The sequence below is a fragment of the Aulostomus chinensis genome, chromosome 22 (assembly GCF_037954235.1).
Source record: "Aulostomus chinensis isolate RoL2024-O1b breed Wild chromosome 22, RoL_Achi_v1.0, whole genome shotgun sequence".
Classification (NCBI taxonomy): Eukaryota; Metazoa; Chordata; class Actinopteri; order Syngnathiformes; family Aulostomidae; genus Aulostomus; species Aulostomus chinensis.
Window position 1 is genome coordinate 366,153 of NC_141341.1, and position 18,297 is coordinate 384,449.

At 49.0% G+C, this 18,297-nt stretch overlaps 1 protein-coding gene across 3 annotated transcripts; it reads left to right on the plus strand.

The window, feature by feature from the left end:
* The first annotated feature begins 783 nt into the window (after window positions 1-783).
* LOC147240176 (non-homologous end joining factor IFFO1-like) lies at window positions 784-13,504 on the plus strand. Of its 3 annotated transcripts, none has more exons than XM_086193615.1 (9): window positions 784-2,006; window positions 3,848-3,908; window positions 5,957-6,052; window positions 6,143-6,283; window positions 6,349-6,536; window positions 6,691-6,808; window positions 10,965-11,057; window positions 11,201-11,331; window positions 12,755-13,504. In XM_086193615.1, exons 1-9 carry the CDS (start codon window positions 1,159-1,161, stop codon window positions 12,888-12,890), a joined length of 1,812 nt encoding a protein of 603 aa, XP_086049741.1. In that variant the 5' UTR covers window positions 784-1,158; the 3' UTR covers window positions 12,891-13,504. The 3 variants fall into 3 exon arrangements, with proteins under 3 accessions (XP_086049741.1, XP_086049744.1, XP_086049742.1); XM_086193618.1 differs by having other exon boundaries at window positions 10,968-11,057; XM_086193616.1 differs by having other exon boundaries at window positions 6,352-6,536.
* The last annotated feature ends 4,793 nt before the right edge of the window (window positions 13,505-18,297 follow it).

An 18,297-nucleotide genomic window follows, 5' to 3' on the forward strand; every position in this document is an offset into this window, starting at 1 on the left:
GCAATAAACTCAACAACAAACCTGTGTGTGTGTGTCAGTATTTTTGGTATTTAGTGAACTTTTGGTGACACAAGTTTAAACTCCAACTGTCAAAGACTGAACTGAAGATGGAACAGGAAGGAGGAAGCTGACGCGTCACAACAGTCAGTCAGGAACACTTGGAGGAACTGGTGCTCCGGCCAGTCTATCTATCCCTGGGTCTGGATCACATGATTGAGAAACTTGTGACAACAACTATTTCTTTTGCAGTCTAAGACAAGCAGTGGAGTACTGATGTGTAGGGTGCTTATGTCACATGACATGGAAGCTGTCTGAACTCAGTATGAAAAACTAATGTTCAAAGATGTCAGTTATTCCTGTGAGAGGATTCTCAAAGGGACTCATTGTGATGGAGAACTCAGAGTTCTCCACAGTTTAGCTGCTGTCTCTAGATGCTCGCTGTTCGCTTCAAGCTAACGATGTGGCAGGTTCTTCCTGCAGTCTGGAGTCACAGAAGTGATGCAGGAAGGAAAAAGCATCTTGGTGAGATCAACAATACATTTTTTGGTGAAAGTTCATTTTAACGCCTGATTTTTGATCTCTGAATTTTTACTTTTTCAGACATAGTCGCTATAAAGGAGAAAATAACGGAAAAATGAATGACGAGCACAGCTGGTCTTCGCTTCTGTCGTGTTTGCCTCATTTGAGACACTTGACAGGGCTGACACGCGCGTCTCTACAGCAGTCATTACGGTAGGAGCCGGTCGGTGCGCGTGTACTAGGGTCAGTACGGCAGCTGACCGCCGCAGTGTTGACTGCGCCGCTCCGAGCCGTCCGGCAGCCTCGCTCCTCGTCCATCGCAGCGTATCCAGGTGTTCTCATTGGCCTCCGGTCGCAATGACGTCATAGATTATAGAAACCTTCAGGCTATGTAGAAACCACGAGCCGCTCTCAGGTCGTCTCTTTACTGGACTTCATCAGAGCTCCGGAACCACCGGGATTTATTCTGCACCTGCTGGATCCTCAGCGCGAGGCCGCAGGAGCCGCACCAGGAGTCAGCAGCTCCTGTGCGTGAAGGTGACGCAGAGCAGAGGCTGCTGGCCCCCGTTCCGGTTCGGGACAGTCATCATTTTGATCCCGAATTACCTGTTAGGTTGAACGCATCGAAAAAAGGAGTTCATGCCGGATTTCGAGCACTACAGATTTTCCTACTCGAGCATGAATCCGGTTCTGGGGGACAGTGGCTTCCTGGCTCCGCACCACCAGGTCCCGAGCCAGGCCGACCCGGAGCCGGGCTACTTCCTGGTGGACCACAACGGTTTTGGGCCCGATGGATTTCCCGGGCTGGACCTTGGGGGCCTGCCGCCCTCGGGCCCCGCTTACCTGCATCTGGGCCCTGGGCCCCGCGCGCCCCCTGCGGCCGCGGCGCTGCGCAGCGACCTGGGGTCCAACATCAGCGCGCTGAAGACGCTGAACCTGCGGTTCCGCTGCTTCCTGGCCCGAGTGCACGAGTTGGAGCGCAGGAACAAGGTGCTGGAGAAGCAGTTGCAGGGGGCCCAGGAGGGCCGCGGGGGCGCGCAGACCCTCACCAGAGAGATGGGGGTCCAGACTGGACCTACCGGCCTAGTCCCAAGCGGACCGGGCCTCCTTGCGCTCCACAACGTCAGCCACTGGGCCTTCCAGCCCAGGGGCCTCGTGCCCCCGACCCCCAGCCCCCCGACCCTTTTAGCTGGCAAACAGCCGGGCTCCCCCGACCCCGACCCGCCCAGCACCATCACTAACATCAACCACAGCTGCAACACCAACCTGCTCCCCCCTCCCCCCCGCTTCCTACCCGGAACCATCTGGTCCTTCAACCACACCCGCCGATTCGGTGTCGGTGGAGACTCGTGTATCACGGGTCCCGGAGTCTCCTGGACGCACCCGGACGGTGTCGGGGTTCAGATCGATACCATCACACCAGAGATCCGGGCCCTGTACAACGTGCTGGCCAAGGTGAAGAGAGAACGGGACGAGTACAAGAGAAGGTACAGTAGAGGTTCTTGAGCCGGGCTCAGTGGGAGGTAATAGATTACATCCTAGTAGTAATAAAGTAGCAATAAGATACTGTCCATACTCTCCACTTCCTTCCACACACCTGTGCAGCCTGTCTCAGTGGGTGTGGTCTGTCTCTGGGTGTGGTCTCTCTCTGTGGGTGTGGCCTGTCTCAGTGGACTGGTCCGGTTCCAAACACTTCCAGTAAATTGTACCTTCTTGGGTTATTTATGGGTCGTCAACCCTCTTCCTCTCTGCTGGGTTTGGGTCCTGGTACCTGCAATCCAGTAGAGCTCTGATGTCACATCCCCGTCGCCTCTGTCTCACCCTCCACCCTCGTCTGTCCCTCTGTCCTCTCTCCTCCAGCAAGACACCATGATGGCATCATTATCATCATTATCAAAGACACACGCCCAAATTAACCCCTACAGTTGTCACTCTGGAACGCCAAGAGATGTCGCTGAACTCTTGTTCAGGTAGTTTGATAACCTGGGCATTAATCTGTTGGGCCCCGCATTACTCCGCCCACTGGAGCATCACTTCTTCATGCAGGCTTCGATGATTGTTTCCATGTTGCTGGAAGCTGCGGGTTTACCTTTCTGGACCTGTAACAAGGAGCAGAGACAGAAGGAGGCATAGGAGGGGAAGAAAGTGAAGGAGAACCAGGGAACGTCAGCACACCACGTCCTGCCTCGTTCCAGCAGGAGGGGATCCACTCAAAACAAACGGTTCAGTGATGAACTGAAGCCAAACCTGGTGACACCAGGAGACAAAGAGCCACTCCTCCTCTGCTGGCCTCCTCCACTGTAGCACAGAATTAAACCGGCGGTGCAGGTCTGTCCTGGTTCCGTTGCACTCTTTCCATCAACCTCAGAGTTGGATTCTGCTTCAGCCTTTGACACGCTGGAGAGGTTCGGTCAGCGTCTGTGGCGCCGCCTCCACTTCTGTCATATCAGCTGGATGTTCAGATGAAAAATAAACTACATCAGCAGAAGGAAGCAGAGAGGAGTTATTTTTAACTTTTATTACAGTATTTAAACAGAGTAGAACCACAACAGATCAGGGCCGGTTCTTCTGGGACGAAATGTTGAACAGTGTTAAGGTTTGTGAATGAATGAAAAGTCACATCAGCAAACTTCCTAGGGTTCATCCCTGGAGACCATGAATGAGTGCATCCAGAACCTGCTGGCGATGCTCAACATCTTCCTGTGTGCTATGAGTTCATATTGATATTTGCCTGCAGATCACATGACCAATCAGGTAATATGAGTGTCTGTCTCTGCTGTCTGTCACCCAGGGAGCTTTGCAGTTATGTTCACAAACTCTCACGATGTTGCAGCAGAGGTGGTAGAACGCCACCTTTTGACTTGGCACTCAGAAGACATTGATCACTTTAACAACTGTGTATAACCTTGAGTGAACCTGTGTGTATGTATGTGTGCATACCCACATATACAGTATATATACCAATGTGTGTATACCTATGTGTTTATACCCACGTATGGATACCTACATGTGTATTCCCACAGGTGTATACCCACATATGTGTACCTACATGTGTATACCAACAGGTGTACATCTGCAAGTGTATACACACGTGTGTGTAACCACACCTGTGTGCCTGCCCTCTGCCTGCTGTGCCAACAATCTTGGCTCTTGTTTTGGTCAGCAGGCCTAGTTAGTGCCTTGTACATTGATGTTCTTGTGGTTCCAGACAAGAGAGGGGTGACTACCTCTGCTACACATACCGGTGTGTGTGTGTATGCCTGTGTGTGTCTGGTAAAAGTGCTGTTCGAAGTTCATTGGTATCTGTGACATTTGTGTGTACCTGTAGATGGGAGGAAGAATACACAGCCAGGATGGACCTGCAGGAGAGGCTTGCCGAGCTGGAGGAGGTAAATTACCGCCACTGGCACCGTAGTCGATGAGAAATGAATCTGGACCCTGCAGCCCTCTGTGCCCCCCGTGGAGCCAACACTTCAGGAACCCCAGCAGTAATAGATTACTGCTGCAGTAATAGATTACAGTTGCTGTAGTAGATTACTACAGCAGAAGACGACAGCTGCAGTAATAGATTACAGTTGCTGTAGTAGATTACAACTTCAACAAAAGACTACTGCTGATAGATTACAGTTGCTGTAGTACATTACAACAACAGCAGAAGAAGACAGCTGCAGTAATAGATTACAGTTGCTGTACTAGATTACAACTTCAACAAAAGACTACTGCTGCAGTAATAGGCTACTGCTGCAGTAATAGATTACAGTTGCTGTAGTAGATTACAACAACAGCAGAAGACGACAGCTGCAGTAATAGATTACTGCTGCAGTAATAGATTACAGTTGCTGTACTAGATTACAACTTCAACAAAAGACTACAGCTGCAGTAATAGATTACTGCTGCAGTGATAGATTACAGTTGCTGTAGTAGATTACAACTACAGCAGAAGGCGACTGCTGCAGTAATAGATTACTGCTGCAGTAACAGATTACAGTTGCTGTAGTAGATTACAACTTCAACAAAAGACTACTGCTGCAGTAATAGGCTACTGCTGCAGTAATAGATTACAGTTGCTGTAGTAGATTACAACTACAGCAGAAGACGACTGCTGCAGTAATAGATTACTGCTGCAGTAATAGATTACAGTTGCTGTAGTAGATTACAACAACAGCAGAAGACGACAGCTGCAGTAATAGATTACAGTTGCTGTAGTAGATTACAACTACAGCAGAAGAAGACAGCTGCAGTAACAGATTACAGTTGCTGTAGTAGATTACAACTTCAACAAAAGACTACTGCTGCAGTAATAGGCTACTGCTGCAGTAATAGATTACAGTTGCTGTAGTAGATTACAACTACAGCAGAAGACGACTGCTGCAGTAATAGATTACTGCTGCAGTAATAGATTACAGTTGCTGTAGTAGATTACAACTTCAACAAAAGACTACTGCTGCAGTAATAGATTACAGTTGCTGTAGTAGATTACAACTACAGCAGAAGACGACTGCTGCAGTAATAGATTACTGCTGCAGTAATAGATTACAGTTGCTGTAGTAGATTACAACAAGAGCAGATGACTGCTGCTGCAGTAATAGGCTACTGCTGCAGTAATAGATTACAGTTGCTGTAGTAGATTACAACTTCAACAGAAGAGGACAGCTGCAGTAATAGATTACAGTTGCTGTAGTAGATTACAATTTCAACAAAAGACTACTGCTGCAGTAATAGATTGCAGTTGCTGTAGTAGATTACAACTACAGCAGAAGACGACTGCTGCAGTAATAGATTACTGCTGCAGTAATAGATTACAGTTGCTGTAGTAGATTACAACAAGAGCAGATGACTGCTGCTGCAGTAATAGGCTACTGCTGCAGTAATAGATTACAGTTGCTGTAGTAGATTACAACTTCAACAGAAGAGGACAGCTGCAGTAATAGATTACAGTTGCTGTAGTAGATTACAATTTCAACAAAAGACTACTGCTGCAGTAATAGATTGCAGTTGCTGTAGTAGATTACAACTACAGCAGAAGACTACTGCTGCAGTAATAGATTACTGCTGCAGTAATAGGCTACTGCTGCAGTAATAGATTACAGTTGCTGTAGTAGTTTACAACTTCAACAAAAGACTACTGCTGCAGTAATAGGCTACTGCTGCAGTAATAGATTACAGTTGCTGTAGTAGATTACAACTACAGCAGAAGACGACTGCTGCAGTGACTGATTACTGCTGCAGTACTAGATTACAGTTGCTGTAATAGATTACTGCTGCAGTATCGATATACATCTATGATTCCAGGGCCTGGATGACTCGACTCATTCGACACAACTCGAGAACATGGCTGCCATTGGAGGTGGACACAATGTCAAGGCTTTGATTGTAAAGGTCACATTGTTGCGTTCTAGTGTGTAGAATGAGCTGAAGGTTGTGCTGGTGTGTCCAGGAGCTGCAGGACAGCGAGGTGTGCCAGGACGAACTGGCTCTCAGGGTCAAGCAGCTGAAGGCCGAGCTGGTTCTCTTCAAAGGTCTCGTCAGCAGTGTAAGTTCTCGATTTCCTGCTGACACTTGATAAGACATCACTAATGATGGAGAACCAGATGAACTCGAATCAGCTCCATCTGTCCATTAGAACCTGTCAGACCTGGACAATAAGATCCAGGAGAAGGCCATGAAGGTGGACATGGACATCTGTCGCCGCATCGACATCACCGCCCGCCTCTGTGACGTGGCCCAGCAGAGGAACTGCGAGGACATGAGTCACATCTTCCAGGTTTGTGTGCACGTGACAGGTGGATTCATCCACGCTCACACTGAAATATTCTGGTGTTGTCCCAGCAGCTGGCCACACCCCCCTCCACTCTGACCCGCGGGGCCAGAAAGCCGAGCAGGCAGTCAGCGAAGAGCGGGGATGAAGATGAGATGAGCATATCTGAAAGTGAAGGAGGTGGAGCCAAGGATGAGGAGTCATGCAGCACGTCAGCCAATCAGATCGGCGAGCAGATGCAGAGGGTCCTGAATCAGCTGTAGGGGTCCTAGAGCTGTCCTGGTCTTTGGTCTGAAACTGATCCAGGATGTCTCTCACACACCCATTTGTGTGTGTGTGTGTGTGTGTGTGTGTGTGTGTGTGTGTGTGTGTGTGTGTGTGTGTGTTTGTGTGTGTGTGTGTGTGTGTGTCAGGCGAGAGTGTGACTTTGAGGATGACTGTGACAGTTTAGCCTGGGAGGAGTCAGAGGAAACACTTCTGCTCTGGGAGGATTTTCCTGGATGTACAGTTGAAGTGGAAACACAGGGAGAGGTATACACACACACACACACACACACACACACTTACACACACACACACACACACACACACACACTTACACATGCACATACACGTAAAGTCAGGTTTATTTGTGTCACCAAACCCCAACCAAAGTTCTGTCCTGACTCTGTCCAAGTAGAGCAGGTCCAGCACCTCCCTCCTTCAATGAACCTCCACCCAACAATTCTCCATCAGCAGCACATCCTGCAACAGCAGCCACCAGAACCTTCCTTTACCAGCAGGAAGGTGGAGCAGATCCAGGATCAGTGGGGACGGAGAGAGAGCAGGAGAGCAGGACAGAGACAAAGACAGAGAATGGAGGAGGACAGAGAGACAGAAGGAGAGAGAGGGACAGAGATAAAGAGAGAGAGAGAAAGGAGGAGAGACTGATGGACAGAGACAAAGACAGAGAATGGAGGAAGACAGAGACAGAAGGAAAGAGAGGGACAGAGATAAAGAGAGAGAGAAAGGAGGAGAGACTGATGGACAGAGACAAAGACAGAGAATGGAGGAAGACAGAGAGACAGAAGGAAAGAGAGGGACAGAGATAAAGAGAGAGAAAGGAGGAGAGACTGATGGACAGAGACAAAGACAGAGAATGGAGGAAGACAGAGAGACAGAAGGAGAGAGAGGGACAGAGATAAAGAGAGAGAGAAAGGAGGAGAGACTGATGGACAGAGACAAAGACAGAGAATGGAGGAAGACAGAGAGACAGGAGGAGAGAGAGGGACAGAGAGAAAGAGGGAGAGAAAGGAGGAGAGACTAATGGACAGAGACAAAGACAGAGAATGGAGGAAGACAGAGAGACAGAAGGAAAGAGAGGGACAGAGATAAAGAGAGAGAGAAAGGAGGAGAGACTGATGGACAGAGACAAAGACAGAATGGAGGAAGACAGAGAGACAGAAGGAGAGAGAGGGACAGAGATAAAGAGGGAGAGAAAGGAGGAGAGACTGATGGACAGACAGGGACGTGAGCAGGTGTAGCTACAGGTGGCAGCTGGAGCCTCTTCAGGTCTGGAGCCTCCTCCAGCAGCACCAGGATCTGGGATGAGGGGAGAAGAAGAGGAGTTAGTAACACGTCTGAGGACAGGAGGAGGAGAGAGAAGCCCAGTGCATCATGGGAGATCCCAGCAGTCTGAGCCTATAGCAGCAGATCTAAGGGCCAGCCTAAGCAGTCCTGACTATAAGCCTTATCAACAAGGAGGTCTTCAGTCTGCTCTTAAACCTGGAGAGGGGGTCTGGGTCCTGGACTGAAACTGGGAGACGGTTCCACAGGAGGGGAACCTGATAGCTGAAGGCTCTGGCTCCATTCTACTGTTAGAACTCTAGGAACCAGCAGGAACCCTGCATCCTGGGAGTGAAGGGTTCTAGCTGGATCATAGGGGACTAGGAGCTCTGTCAGGGATGAAGGAGCCTGACTGTTGAGGACTTTGATGGTAGAAGGAGAATTTTAAATTCTGTTCTGAATCTGACAGGGAGCCATGCAGAGAAGCAGTCCAGGAGAGACCTGGTCTCTGCTACCAGTTCTTGTCAACACGCGGCAGCAGTGTTCTGGACCAGCAGGAGAGTCTTTAGGGATTTGTTAGTCCAGCCTGGTAGGAGGGAGGTGCAGTAATCCAGCCTGGAAGTGACAAAAGCAAGGACTAGTTTTTCTGCATCTTCTTGAGCCAGGATGTGTCTGATCTTAGCGATGTTACGTAGATGGAAGAAGGCGTCCTGGAGATTTGTTGAATGTGGGAGTCAAAGGACAGATCCTCATCATGTGACCTAGAGGAAGCAGGTACAGGGTGAAGAGGACTGATCCAAGCACAGACCCTTGTAGAACACCAGAACTGACTGTAGTGGTCTCAGAGGAACCATCATTAACTAGTACCAACTGAGATGACCTAGTAAATATGACCTGAACCAGTTTAGTGTGGTTCCTTTAATACCAGTGACAGGTTCCAGTCTCTGTAGAAGGATATGGTGGTCAATGGTACCAGATGAGGGACTGGTCTCTGTGCTGGTCTGATTAGATCTCAGTGCAGCTTTGGTACCATTGACCACCATGCTGTTTAGCAGCTGCTTTCTCCAGAACCTTGGAGAGAAAAGGAAGATGTGATGTTGGTCTGTAGTTGGTAGAACTTCTGGATCCAGGCTTGTTTTTTGAGGAGGGTTTAATTCCTGCTACTTTAAAGGACTGAGGGTCGGAACCAGATACCAGCACCACATTGATCATATCTAAGAGGGAGGGGCTAACGAGGGGAGAGAGTCTTGGAGCAGCTGAGTTGGGATGGGGTCTAGGAGACAGGTGGAGGTTTAGAGGAGGACATTATTGAACTGAGCTCATGAAGGCTGATGGGAGAAAAACTATCCAAGTGTGTGTCTGGTCCTCCAGCTGCCTCTAAGGTTCTGGGTTCTAGGGGCCATGTTGTCAGCTGAGGGCAGCAAGAGAAGAAGTTTCTCTCTAATCAGGAGAATTTGGTCATGAAAGAAGTCCATGAACTCTTTGCTGCCCAGGGAAACAGGACTACTTGGTTCAGTAGAGCTGTGGCTCTCTGTCAGACTGGCTCCAGGACTGATGAGGAACCTGGGTTGTTCTTGTGTTCCTCTCTTAGTGCTGAGTAGTCGGCTGCTCTGGTTCTACCAAGGGCTTTGTTCGAGGTTCTAAGGCCATCTTGCCAGACTACATGTGACTCCTCCAGTTTGGAGCAGCTCCATCTTCTCTCCAGTTTCTGGTTTCTTGTTGAAGCTGTCAGGTTCCAGAACCGTACCAAGGTGCTTGTTTCCTTGGATTCATAGTTTTCTGTTTTAGTGGGCCAGTAGAGTCCAGAGTTGTTGCTAAGGTGCTGCTGCTCTATGGATAAAATGATCAGTTTGGGAGGGACGAAGGTGGACAACAGCGCCCTCTGTTACAGTGGGACATGACACTGAATTTAGCACCAATGGAACCACTTCCTTAAATCCAGGTGTGGCCTGATCAGACAAACATCTGGAAACCACAGTTTTCCTGAGTGGAGTGTAGCTGATCAGTCCAAATTCCAAAGTGATTGATTGGTGGTCTGATAAAAGCGTTCTGTGGAAACACAACCAGATGTTCAGCTTCAGTTCCACATGTTAGGAGGAGGTGGAGGTGTGGTTGTGACAGTGAGGGGTTCATGGACAGACTGATGGACACCAGTTGAGTCTAGGAGAGAGAGAAATGCAGTACCAGACTGTGGTTATCAACATCCCCATGAATACTGAAGTCTCCTCCAATCATGACTTGATCTGATTTAGAACTGAACTGATAGAAACTCTGAGAATTCAGATCAGAATCCAGAGTCAGGACCAGGAGGACGGTCCTCAGTCATCAGAGAGACTGGAGAGTTTCCAGGCTGGAGGAGACAAACTGAGAATCAGGCTTTCAGATGAATGGAAACTTCTTCTGGTTTGGGATTTATTACTAAACTGGTGTCAACAATGGCAGCAGCGCCACCTCCTGGGCCAGAGCCTGGAGGAATGTGAGATTTCCTGTGACTGGAGGAGTGGATTCATTCAGACTAGCATCCTCATCGTCACCAGCCAGGTTTCAGTGAGACTCAGCAGGTCAACACAACTGTCAGGTATCACTTCATTCACTGGTTCAGTTTTCAGCCTCAGAGGTCTGATATTTAAAAGTCCTCATCTAAATCTGATATTCTGTTGAGTTAATTTAGTGGTTGTGTTAACTTTGATCAGGTTTTTCTGATTGACTCCTCTACAGTAGAACTGGAGTGAATAAACTGACGTGGTCGGGGGACAGACACAGTCTCTATGGGGTTGTGGGTGGGTGACTGCCCCCTAGTAGACGCGTAGAGAAGTGTGTAAGACGGCAGTTCTGCTTCCTGGAACTCTGTGTTCTCAGGGTTCTGTTTCAATTATAAACGGGGCCGTATTTCTAGAGATGAGAGCAGCTCCGTCCAACGTGGGATGAATGCCGTCTCTCCTTATCAGACCAGGTCTCTCCCAGAACGTTTTCAAATTATTAATGAACACACACACACACACACACACACACACACACACACACACACACAAACACACTCACTAACACCTCTACGACACATAGTACTAAATACTGATTCAAGCTGAGCTGTCTCAGTCTCCTCCTCCTCCTCCTCCCTCCCCCCCCCCCCCCCCCCCGGCAGCAGGACGAGGCCATCGAGAAGGTGATCAACGACACAGAGTCTCTGTTCAAGTCCAGAGAGAAGGAATACCAGGACACCATCGACCAGATCGAGGTGAGGCACCTCCCGGGGGACCTCTCCTCTCAGTATTTGTTGTAGTGGTAGTATTAGTTAGTATTAGTCATGACCTGTATTTCAGAAGACTGGCAGGAATAAGATGTGTTGTGATAATACTGCCCCCCCCCCCCCCCCCCAAGTTGGAGCTGGCAACAGCCAAGAGTGACATGAACCGGCACCTGCACGAGTACATGGAGATGTGCTCCATGAAGAGGGGGCTGGATGTTCAGATGGAGACATGCCGGAGACTCATCACACAGAGCGGAGACAGGTACGCCCACGGCATGGGAAGTACAGGTACACCCACATCAGGAAGTACAGGTACACCCACAACAGGAAGTGTAGGTACACCCACGACAGGGGAAGTACAGGTACTCCCACAGCAGGGGAAGAACAAGTACTCCCACAGCAGGGGAAGTACAGGTACGCCCAGGCAGGGGAAGTACAGGTACACCCAGGCAAGGGAAGTACACGTACGCCCACGGCAGGGGAAGTACAGATACGCCCAGGCAGGGGAAGTACAGATACGCCCAGGCAGGGAGAGTACAGGTACACCCACATCGGGAAGTACAGGTACACCCACAACAGGAAGTGTAGGTACACCCACGACAGGGGAAGTACGGGTACACCCATGACAGGAAGTGTAGGTACACCCACGAGAGGAAGTACAGGTATGCCCACGGCAGGGGAAGTACAGGTCGCCCAGGCAGGGGAAGGACAGGTACGCCCCAGCAGGGGAAGTACAGGTACAACCATGACAGGAAGTACAGGTATGCCCACGGCAGGCAAAGTACAAGTACACCCACAGCATGGGAAGTCGAGGGCCAACCACGACAGGAAGTGAAGGTATGCCCACAACAGGAAGTGTAGGTACACCCACGAAAGGGGAAGTACAGGTACACCCAGGCAAGGGAAGCACAGGTATGCCTACGGCAGGAAGGACAGGTACACCCACGACAGGAAGTACAGGTACGCCCACGGCAGGGGAATTACAGGTACGCCCACAGCAGGGGAAGTACAGGTACACCCACAGCAGGGGAAGTACAGGTCGCCCAGGCAGGGAAAATACAGGTAAGCCCAGGCAGGGGAAGTACAGGTACACCCATGGCAGGGGAAGTCCAGGTACGACCACGACAGGGGAAGCACAGGTACGCCCTGTCAGGGGAAGCACAGGTACGCCCTGTCAGGGGAAGTACAGGTACGCCCAGTCAGGGGAAGTACAGGTACGCCCAGGCAGGGGAAGTACAGGTACACCCACGAGAGGAAGGACAGGTACGACCACGGCCGGCAAAGTACAGGTATGCCCACGGCAGGGGAAGTCTAGGTACACAACAGGCTCCTGCTGGAGTATCTGTGGTAGTACTGAAGGGAAACTGAACCTGAACCTAGAATAATTCTCCTCTGCTCATATGAGGCTCCATCCAGCTGTGATGGACGAGTTACTGGCCTCTATTGTTCCAACACCGGGGGACTACAAATCTCTGTGGGACTTGTAGTCCAAACATTTATTAGTTCACAGGTGAATCTAAAACTTCAGTGCATCCTATTGTCACATAAATGACCAGCAAGTAAATCCTGGTAGGTTGTGACTGTGGAGATGTACTGAGCATGCTCTGTGGCCAGAGCTGGCACTTCCTGTGACAAGTTGAACAAAGATGGGACCTGTTGGTTTGACGCCGCACGTTTGTCCTCAGGAAGTCCTCGTCTCTGCTCACGCTGGATGACTGTGATGGTGTGGACAGGAAGACATCACTGCTGGTCGACCCCGAGGGTTCGTCCTGCTGTGACACCAACGCCACCATCCCTCCCCTGACCTGGAGAAAACCCTAACACATATACACACACACACACACACACACACACACACACACACACACACACACACTCTCTCTCTCTCTCTTCTAGTTTAAACTTCAGTCAGCAGAAACCTGTTAAAGCCTCGTTTCTTATGCTTTGCCAGTCGAGGTTTATCAAATTCCATAAGCATCATAACATCAAAAATGCAGACTGGAGGTTTTCAGATTTCACTGGAATGTTTTTGTGTTGTTGACGTGTAGCAAAACACGCGTGGTCAACGGGGACATGAGTGATGTCATCAAGGTTTGGTCAAACTCATCAATCAGGGTTAAAATCTTTGCATATCTCTAGTTTTTGTTTTAAATACAAAACTTGTCTTTCCAAATGTGTAACAGACTGTAAATTATGATTGCAAACATTCAAGTTTTGATTTGAAGAAAAAATTTTACTCAAATTCAAAATTTCAGTTTAGAAATAAAGGACAAATCGCTGCGAATCCTAATATTTGGTTTACAGAGCCCAAACTTCTTGGTCTTGTGGGTGGAGCCTGCAAACATTTTTCAGAATCTGCAGTATTTTTTGGATTTATAATCCAAAATATTTGTTTCATAAACACATTTTGGATTCTTCACCAAAGATTCATAATTTTTATTGCTGTTCTTGCCCTCTCTCTCTTTCTCTACCCCTCTCTCTTGCTCTCTCCTTCCCTCTCTCTCTCCCTCTCTCTCACTCAATCCCTCTCTCTATTTCTCTACCCCTCTCTTGCTCTCTCCTTCCCTCCCTCTCTCTCCCTGTCTCTCTTTGTCTACCCCTCTCTCTTGCTCTCTCCTTCCCTCCCTCTCTCTCACTCAATCCTTCTCTTTCTTTCACTACCCCCTCTCTTGCTCTCTCCTTCCCTCCCTCTCTCACTCAATCCTTCTCTTTCTTTCACTACCCCCTCTCTTGCTCTCTCCTTCCCTCCCTCTCTCACTCAATCCTTCTCTTTCTTTCTCTACCCCTCTCTTGCTCTCTCCTTCCCTCCCTCTCTCACTCAATCCCTCTCTCTCTTTCTCTACCCCTCTCTCTTGCTCTCTCCTTCCCTCCCTCTCTCTCACTCAATCCTTCTCTTTCTTTCACTACCCCCTCTCTTGCTCTCTCCTTCCCTCCCTCTCTCACTCAATCCTTCTCTTTCTTTCTCTACCCCTCTCTCTTGCTCTCTCCTTCCCTCCCTCTCTCTCACTCAATCCCTCTCTCTCTTTCTCTACCCCTCTCTCTTGCTCTCTCCTTCCCTCCCTCTCTCTCACTCAATCCTTCTCTTTCTTTCTCTACCCCTCTCTCTTGCTCTCTCCTTCCTTCCCTCCCTCTCTCTCACTCAATCCTTCTCTTTCTTTCTCTACCCCTCTCTCTTGCTCTCTCCTTCCTTCCCTCCCTCTCTCTCACTCAATCCTTCTCTTTCTTTCTCTACCCCTCTCTCTTGCTCTCTCCTTCCCTCCCTCTCTCTCACTCAATCCTTCTCTTTCTTTCTCTACCCCCTCTCTTGCTCTCTCCTTCCCTCCCTCTCTCTCACTCAATCCTTCTCTTTCTTTCTCTGCCCTCTCTCTTGCTCTCTCCTTCCCTCCCTCTCTCTCACTCAATCCCTCTCTCTTTCTCTACCCCTCTCTCTTGCTCTCTCCTTCCCTCCCTCTCTCTCACTCAATCCTTCTCTTTCTTTCTCTACCCCCCTCTTGCTCTCTCCTTCCCTCCCTCTCTCTCACTCAATCCTTCTCTTTCTTTCTCTACCCCTCTCTCTTGCTCTCTCCTTCCCTCCCTCTCTCTCACTCAATCCTTCTCTTTCTTTCTCTACCCCCTCTCTTGCTCTCTCCTTCCCTCCCTCTCTCTCACTCAATCCTTCTCTTTCTTTCTCTACCCCTCTCTCTCGCTCCCTCCTTCCCTTCCTCTCTCTCAGAATGTTCAGGCAGTGTACCTGAGTGAGCTGTTTTTGAGGGCGCTGGTGACAAGAAAACATGACTGGTTCATCCTCAGTGTCACTGTCGCCCTCCTGTGGAGGAAACTGTAACTACACCCAGGGAGCTCAGACCAGTAGATTATTGATTATTAGCTGACAACATTTTTGTTGTTTTGACTGTCATTATTTTGAGATGCTCATCCAGCTATAACTGAATATTTGCACTATTCCTGTTTGTCCACTGCGGGGGGGGGGGGGGGGGTAATCCAGGAACCTGTTGTTATGCCACTACGATTCAGTGTCCCCTACTGTTTATGATATTTCAGTTCCATGGTTGATTGCATGACTCATAATCATGTGATCTGCAGCAGTTTAAACATGTCACATGTAAAGTATCACTTGATTGCCGTTGATAACCTCTCATCATCCAATCACAACCACTGATACAAACGACACAATCACGGAGGCGCCAACGTTGGTGGCGTTGATTCACTCGGATCGTCAGGGCTGTTCAGGTTGGATGAAGCAGACCAACATGGAGAAGCACATACACTCTTAGCTTAGCATGATGTTGGCGTGACACTTACATAATGTTGATGAGTTCTTCTGTTGTTACATGTGGTTACATGCGGCACCCTGACCCCCCCCCGACACACACACACACACACACACACACACACACACACACACACACATAGGAATTGTGCAAATATTCAATTATAGCTTATTTTGCTGAGTCGGCAGTGGCGGAGGTGTCTGACTTGTCCTCGGTTCGTTCTGACCTCCTGCGGTCCTGATGTGGGGGACCAGAGGACTAAAGACTCGCTGTGGTTGGACGTGAGATTCTGGTCTCTCATTTGCTAAAAGAGGAGAAACATCTCTGAATGTGTTGAAATAGAAAAAGAGAGGAAGGAGTCACGTTCCTCATTTTGCCTCCAATTAGGGTTGAAATGTTATTTAGTAAAATCATAAAACTCAGACTTCCATGCTTGGCTGTGGACTGTAAACTTCTGGATTTGTTTGTCCTCAAAATTGTGGTTTGTACAGGTGAACTAGTGTGTATTTGTACATGTCTGAGCTGTCAGAGATCCCAAGGCTTTAAAGGCGGAGCAAAGCTGCGTCGCTGGAGGTGAAAGTTGGTGGTGTGTTTTCCTGCTTGGTGGAACTGGATGGACTTGAACGAACCTTTGAGGCGGAACCAAGTCATCGTGTTTCCACTTTCCTTAAATTTAAAGGTTCACGTCCTCTGTTCTTTAGGAAAATATTCTCCCCTGAAAACAGACCTTTCGCTTTCCTCTGTGGGCTCCTTCTTTCTCCCAGTAAGAGAACAAGAGAAGAACCTGAATGTTCCTTTGACGTGAAGCACTCACCCAACTGCAAGAGAACCACAGGTGGCCGCTGTGGCGCTCCAAGGGTTAATAGCATCGACTGAGAAATTCAGCAAATTCAAGAAGTGTCTTGCAGGATCCTGTGGATGAGAGTTGGATGTGTGATCCAACAGATCCAACAGATCCATGACGTCTCACTGCAAACTGAAACACAATAAAGTTCCCAGTGTCTGTTGTTTGCTGGCTTTTTTCACTGAAAATACTAGCATGAGTACACATGTAATACTGGAGATGGTGGCTCCAGGATCTGGGTCAGTCTTTTTCTACATTTCTAGGTCGCTCAACTTTTACAAAACTTAACATCTTTCAACTAAAACATTCATTTTTTGTTGATGAATTCTTGAACATTTTTGTCTTCTTCCAATGCCAGTTTTCCATATAATTTATTTACTTCTGTGTCTGTTTTTTGGACCAAAAGTATTTCCAATAGGAACTAAAGTGTTTTCCAAGGAAAACTATTGAAATGTAATTCTTAAAATATTCCAATGCAAAAACCTGTTCATGTAAACCCTAAATAGTTTTTCCTAATCTGAAACCAGTTGGTGGGCGGGGCTTCTTTAATGTTTTCAATACTTGTTGCTCTTTTTGCTGTTTGACCTTCAGTGACCTGGTGTAGGAGGCGGTGGCCTCCTCCAGTTTGCTCTGGGGCCCCAGTAGCTGTCATTCACTGGTGCACATCTGCAACTGTGGCGGCAGAAGAAAAGCAAGTAGAACAGAAGTCACTCGAAACCTGACAGACAAAAAAAACATTGTAGGAAATGAATTAAAAGGAATTTGCATGATTGAAGATTTCAAGGCCAGCCTGGTGGAGCAGTGGTCCTCCCTGTGGCCCCCATCAAGAAGATTGTGGGTGGAGCAGTGGTCCTCCCTGTGGCCCCCAGCAAGAAGATTGTGGGTGGAGCAGTGGTCCTCCCTGTGGCCCCCATCAAGAAGGTTGTGGGTGGAGCAGTGGTCCTCCCTGTGGCCCCCAGCAAGAAGGTTATGGGTGGAGCCCCGGCTGCAGCACGGGGTCTTTCTGGGTGAGTCTCCATGTTCTCCCTGTTCCTGCTGGGTTCTCTCTGGTACTCCAGCTTCCTCCACAGTCCAAAGACATCAAGAGGGACCAGGTTAATCCAGACTCTAGATTGACCGTAGGCGTGGCTGGGAGAGCCAATGGTTGTCTGTCTCTATGTGTTGGCCCTGCCATGGACTGGTGACCTGTCCAGGGGGAAGGCTGCTGGGATAGGCTCCACCCCCACCACCCTCAACAGGAGAAGAGGGAGAAGATGGAGGGATGGAGGGATGATGGATGGATGGATGATGGATGGAGGGATGATGGAGGGATGGATGGACGGGTGAATAGATGGATGGGTGGGTGAATAGATGGATGGACGGAGGGAGGGATGGATGAATGGAGGGAGGATGGATGGAGGGAGGGATGATGGATGGAGGGAGGGAGGGATGGATGAATGGAGGGATGATGGATGGATGATGGATGGAGGGATGATGGAGGGATGGATGGACGGGTGAATAGATGGATGGGTGGGTGAATAGATGGATGGAGGGATGATGGAGGGATGGATGGACGGGTGAATAGATGGATGGGTGGGTGAATAGATGGATGGAGGGATGATGGAGGGATGGATGGACGGGTGAATAGATGGATGGGTGGGTGAATAGATGGATGGACGGAGGGAGGGATGGATGAATGGAGGGAGGATGGATGGAGGGAGGGATGATGGATGGAGGGAGGGAGGGATGGATGAATGGAGGGATGATGGATGGATGGAGGGAGGGATGATGGATGGAGGGAGGGATGGATGGAGGGATGGATGATGGAGGGAGGGAGGGATGGATGATGGAGGGAGGGAGGGATGATGGATGGAGGGAGGGAGGGAGGGATGGAGAATTCCAGGCTTTTGCACTGGTTGCCACACCCAGCAGTGATGTCACAGGATGTTGCGCCACCTGGGGGTTTGTGTCCAAAATTATTTTTAAAATCAGATGTGTAAAATGAAGAATTAGAATCCTTCTATTGGCTGAATAGAAAACAGTTAGTAGTGGTGACAGTACTACTACTAGTAGTAGTAGTAGGAGTAGCACTGTTGTGATTGTTATTAGGGTTGTTGTTGTTGTTGTTGTTGTTGTT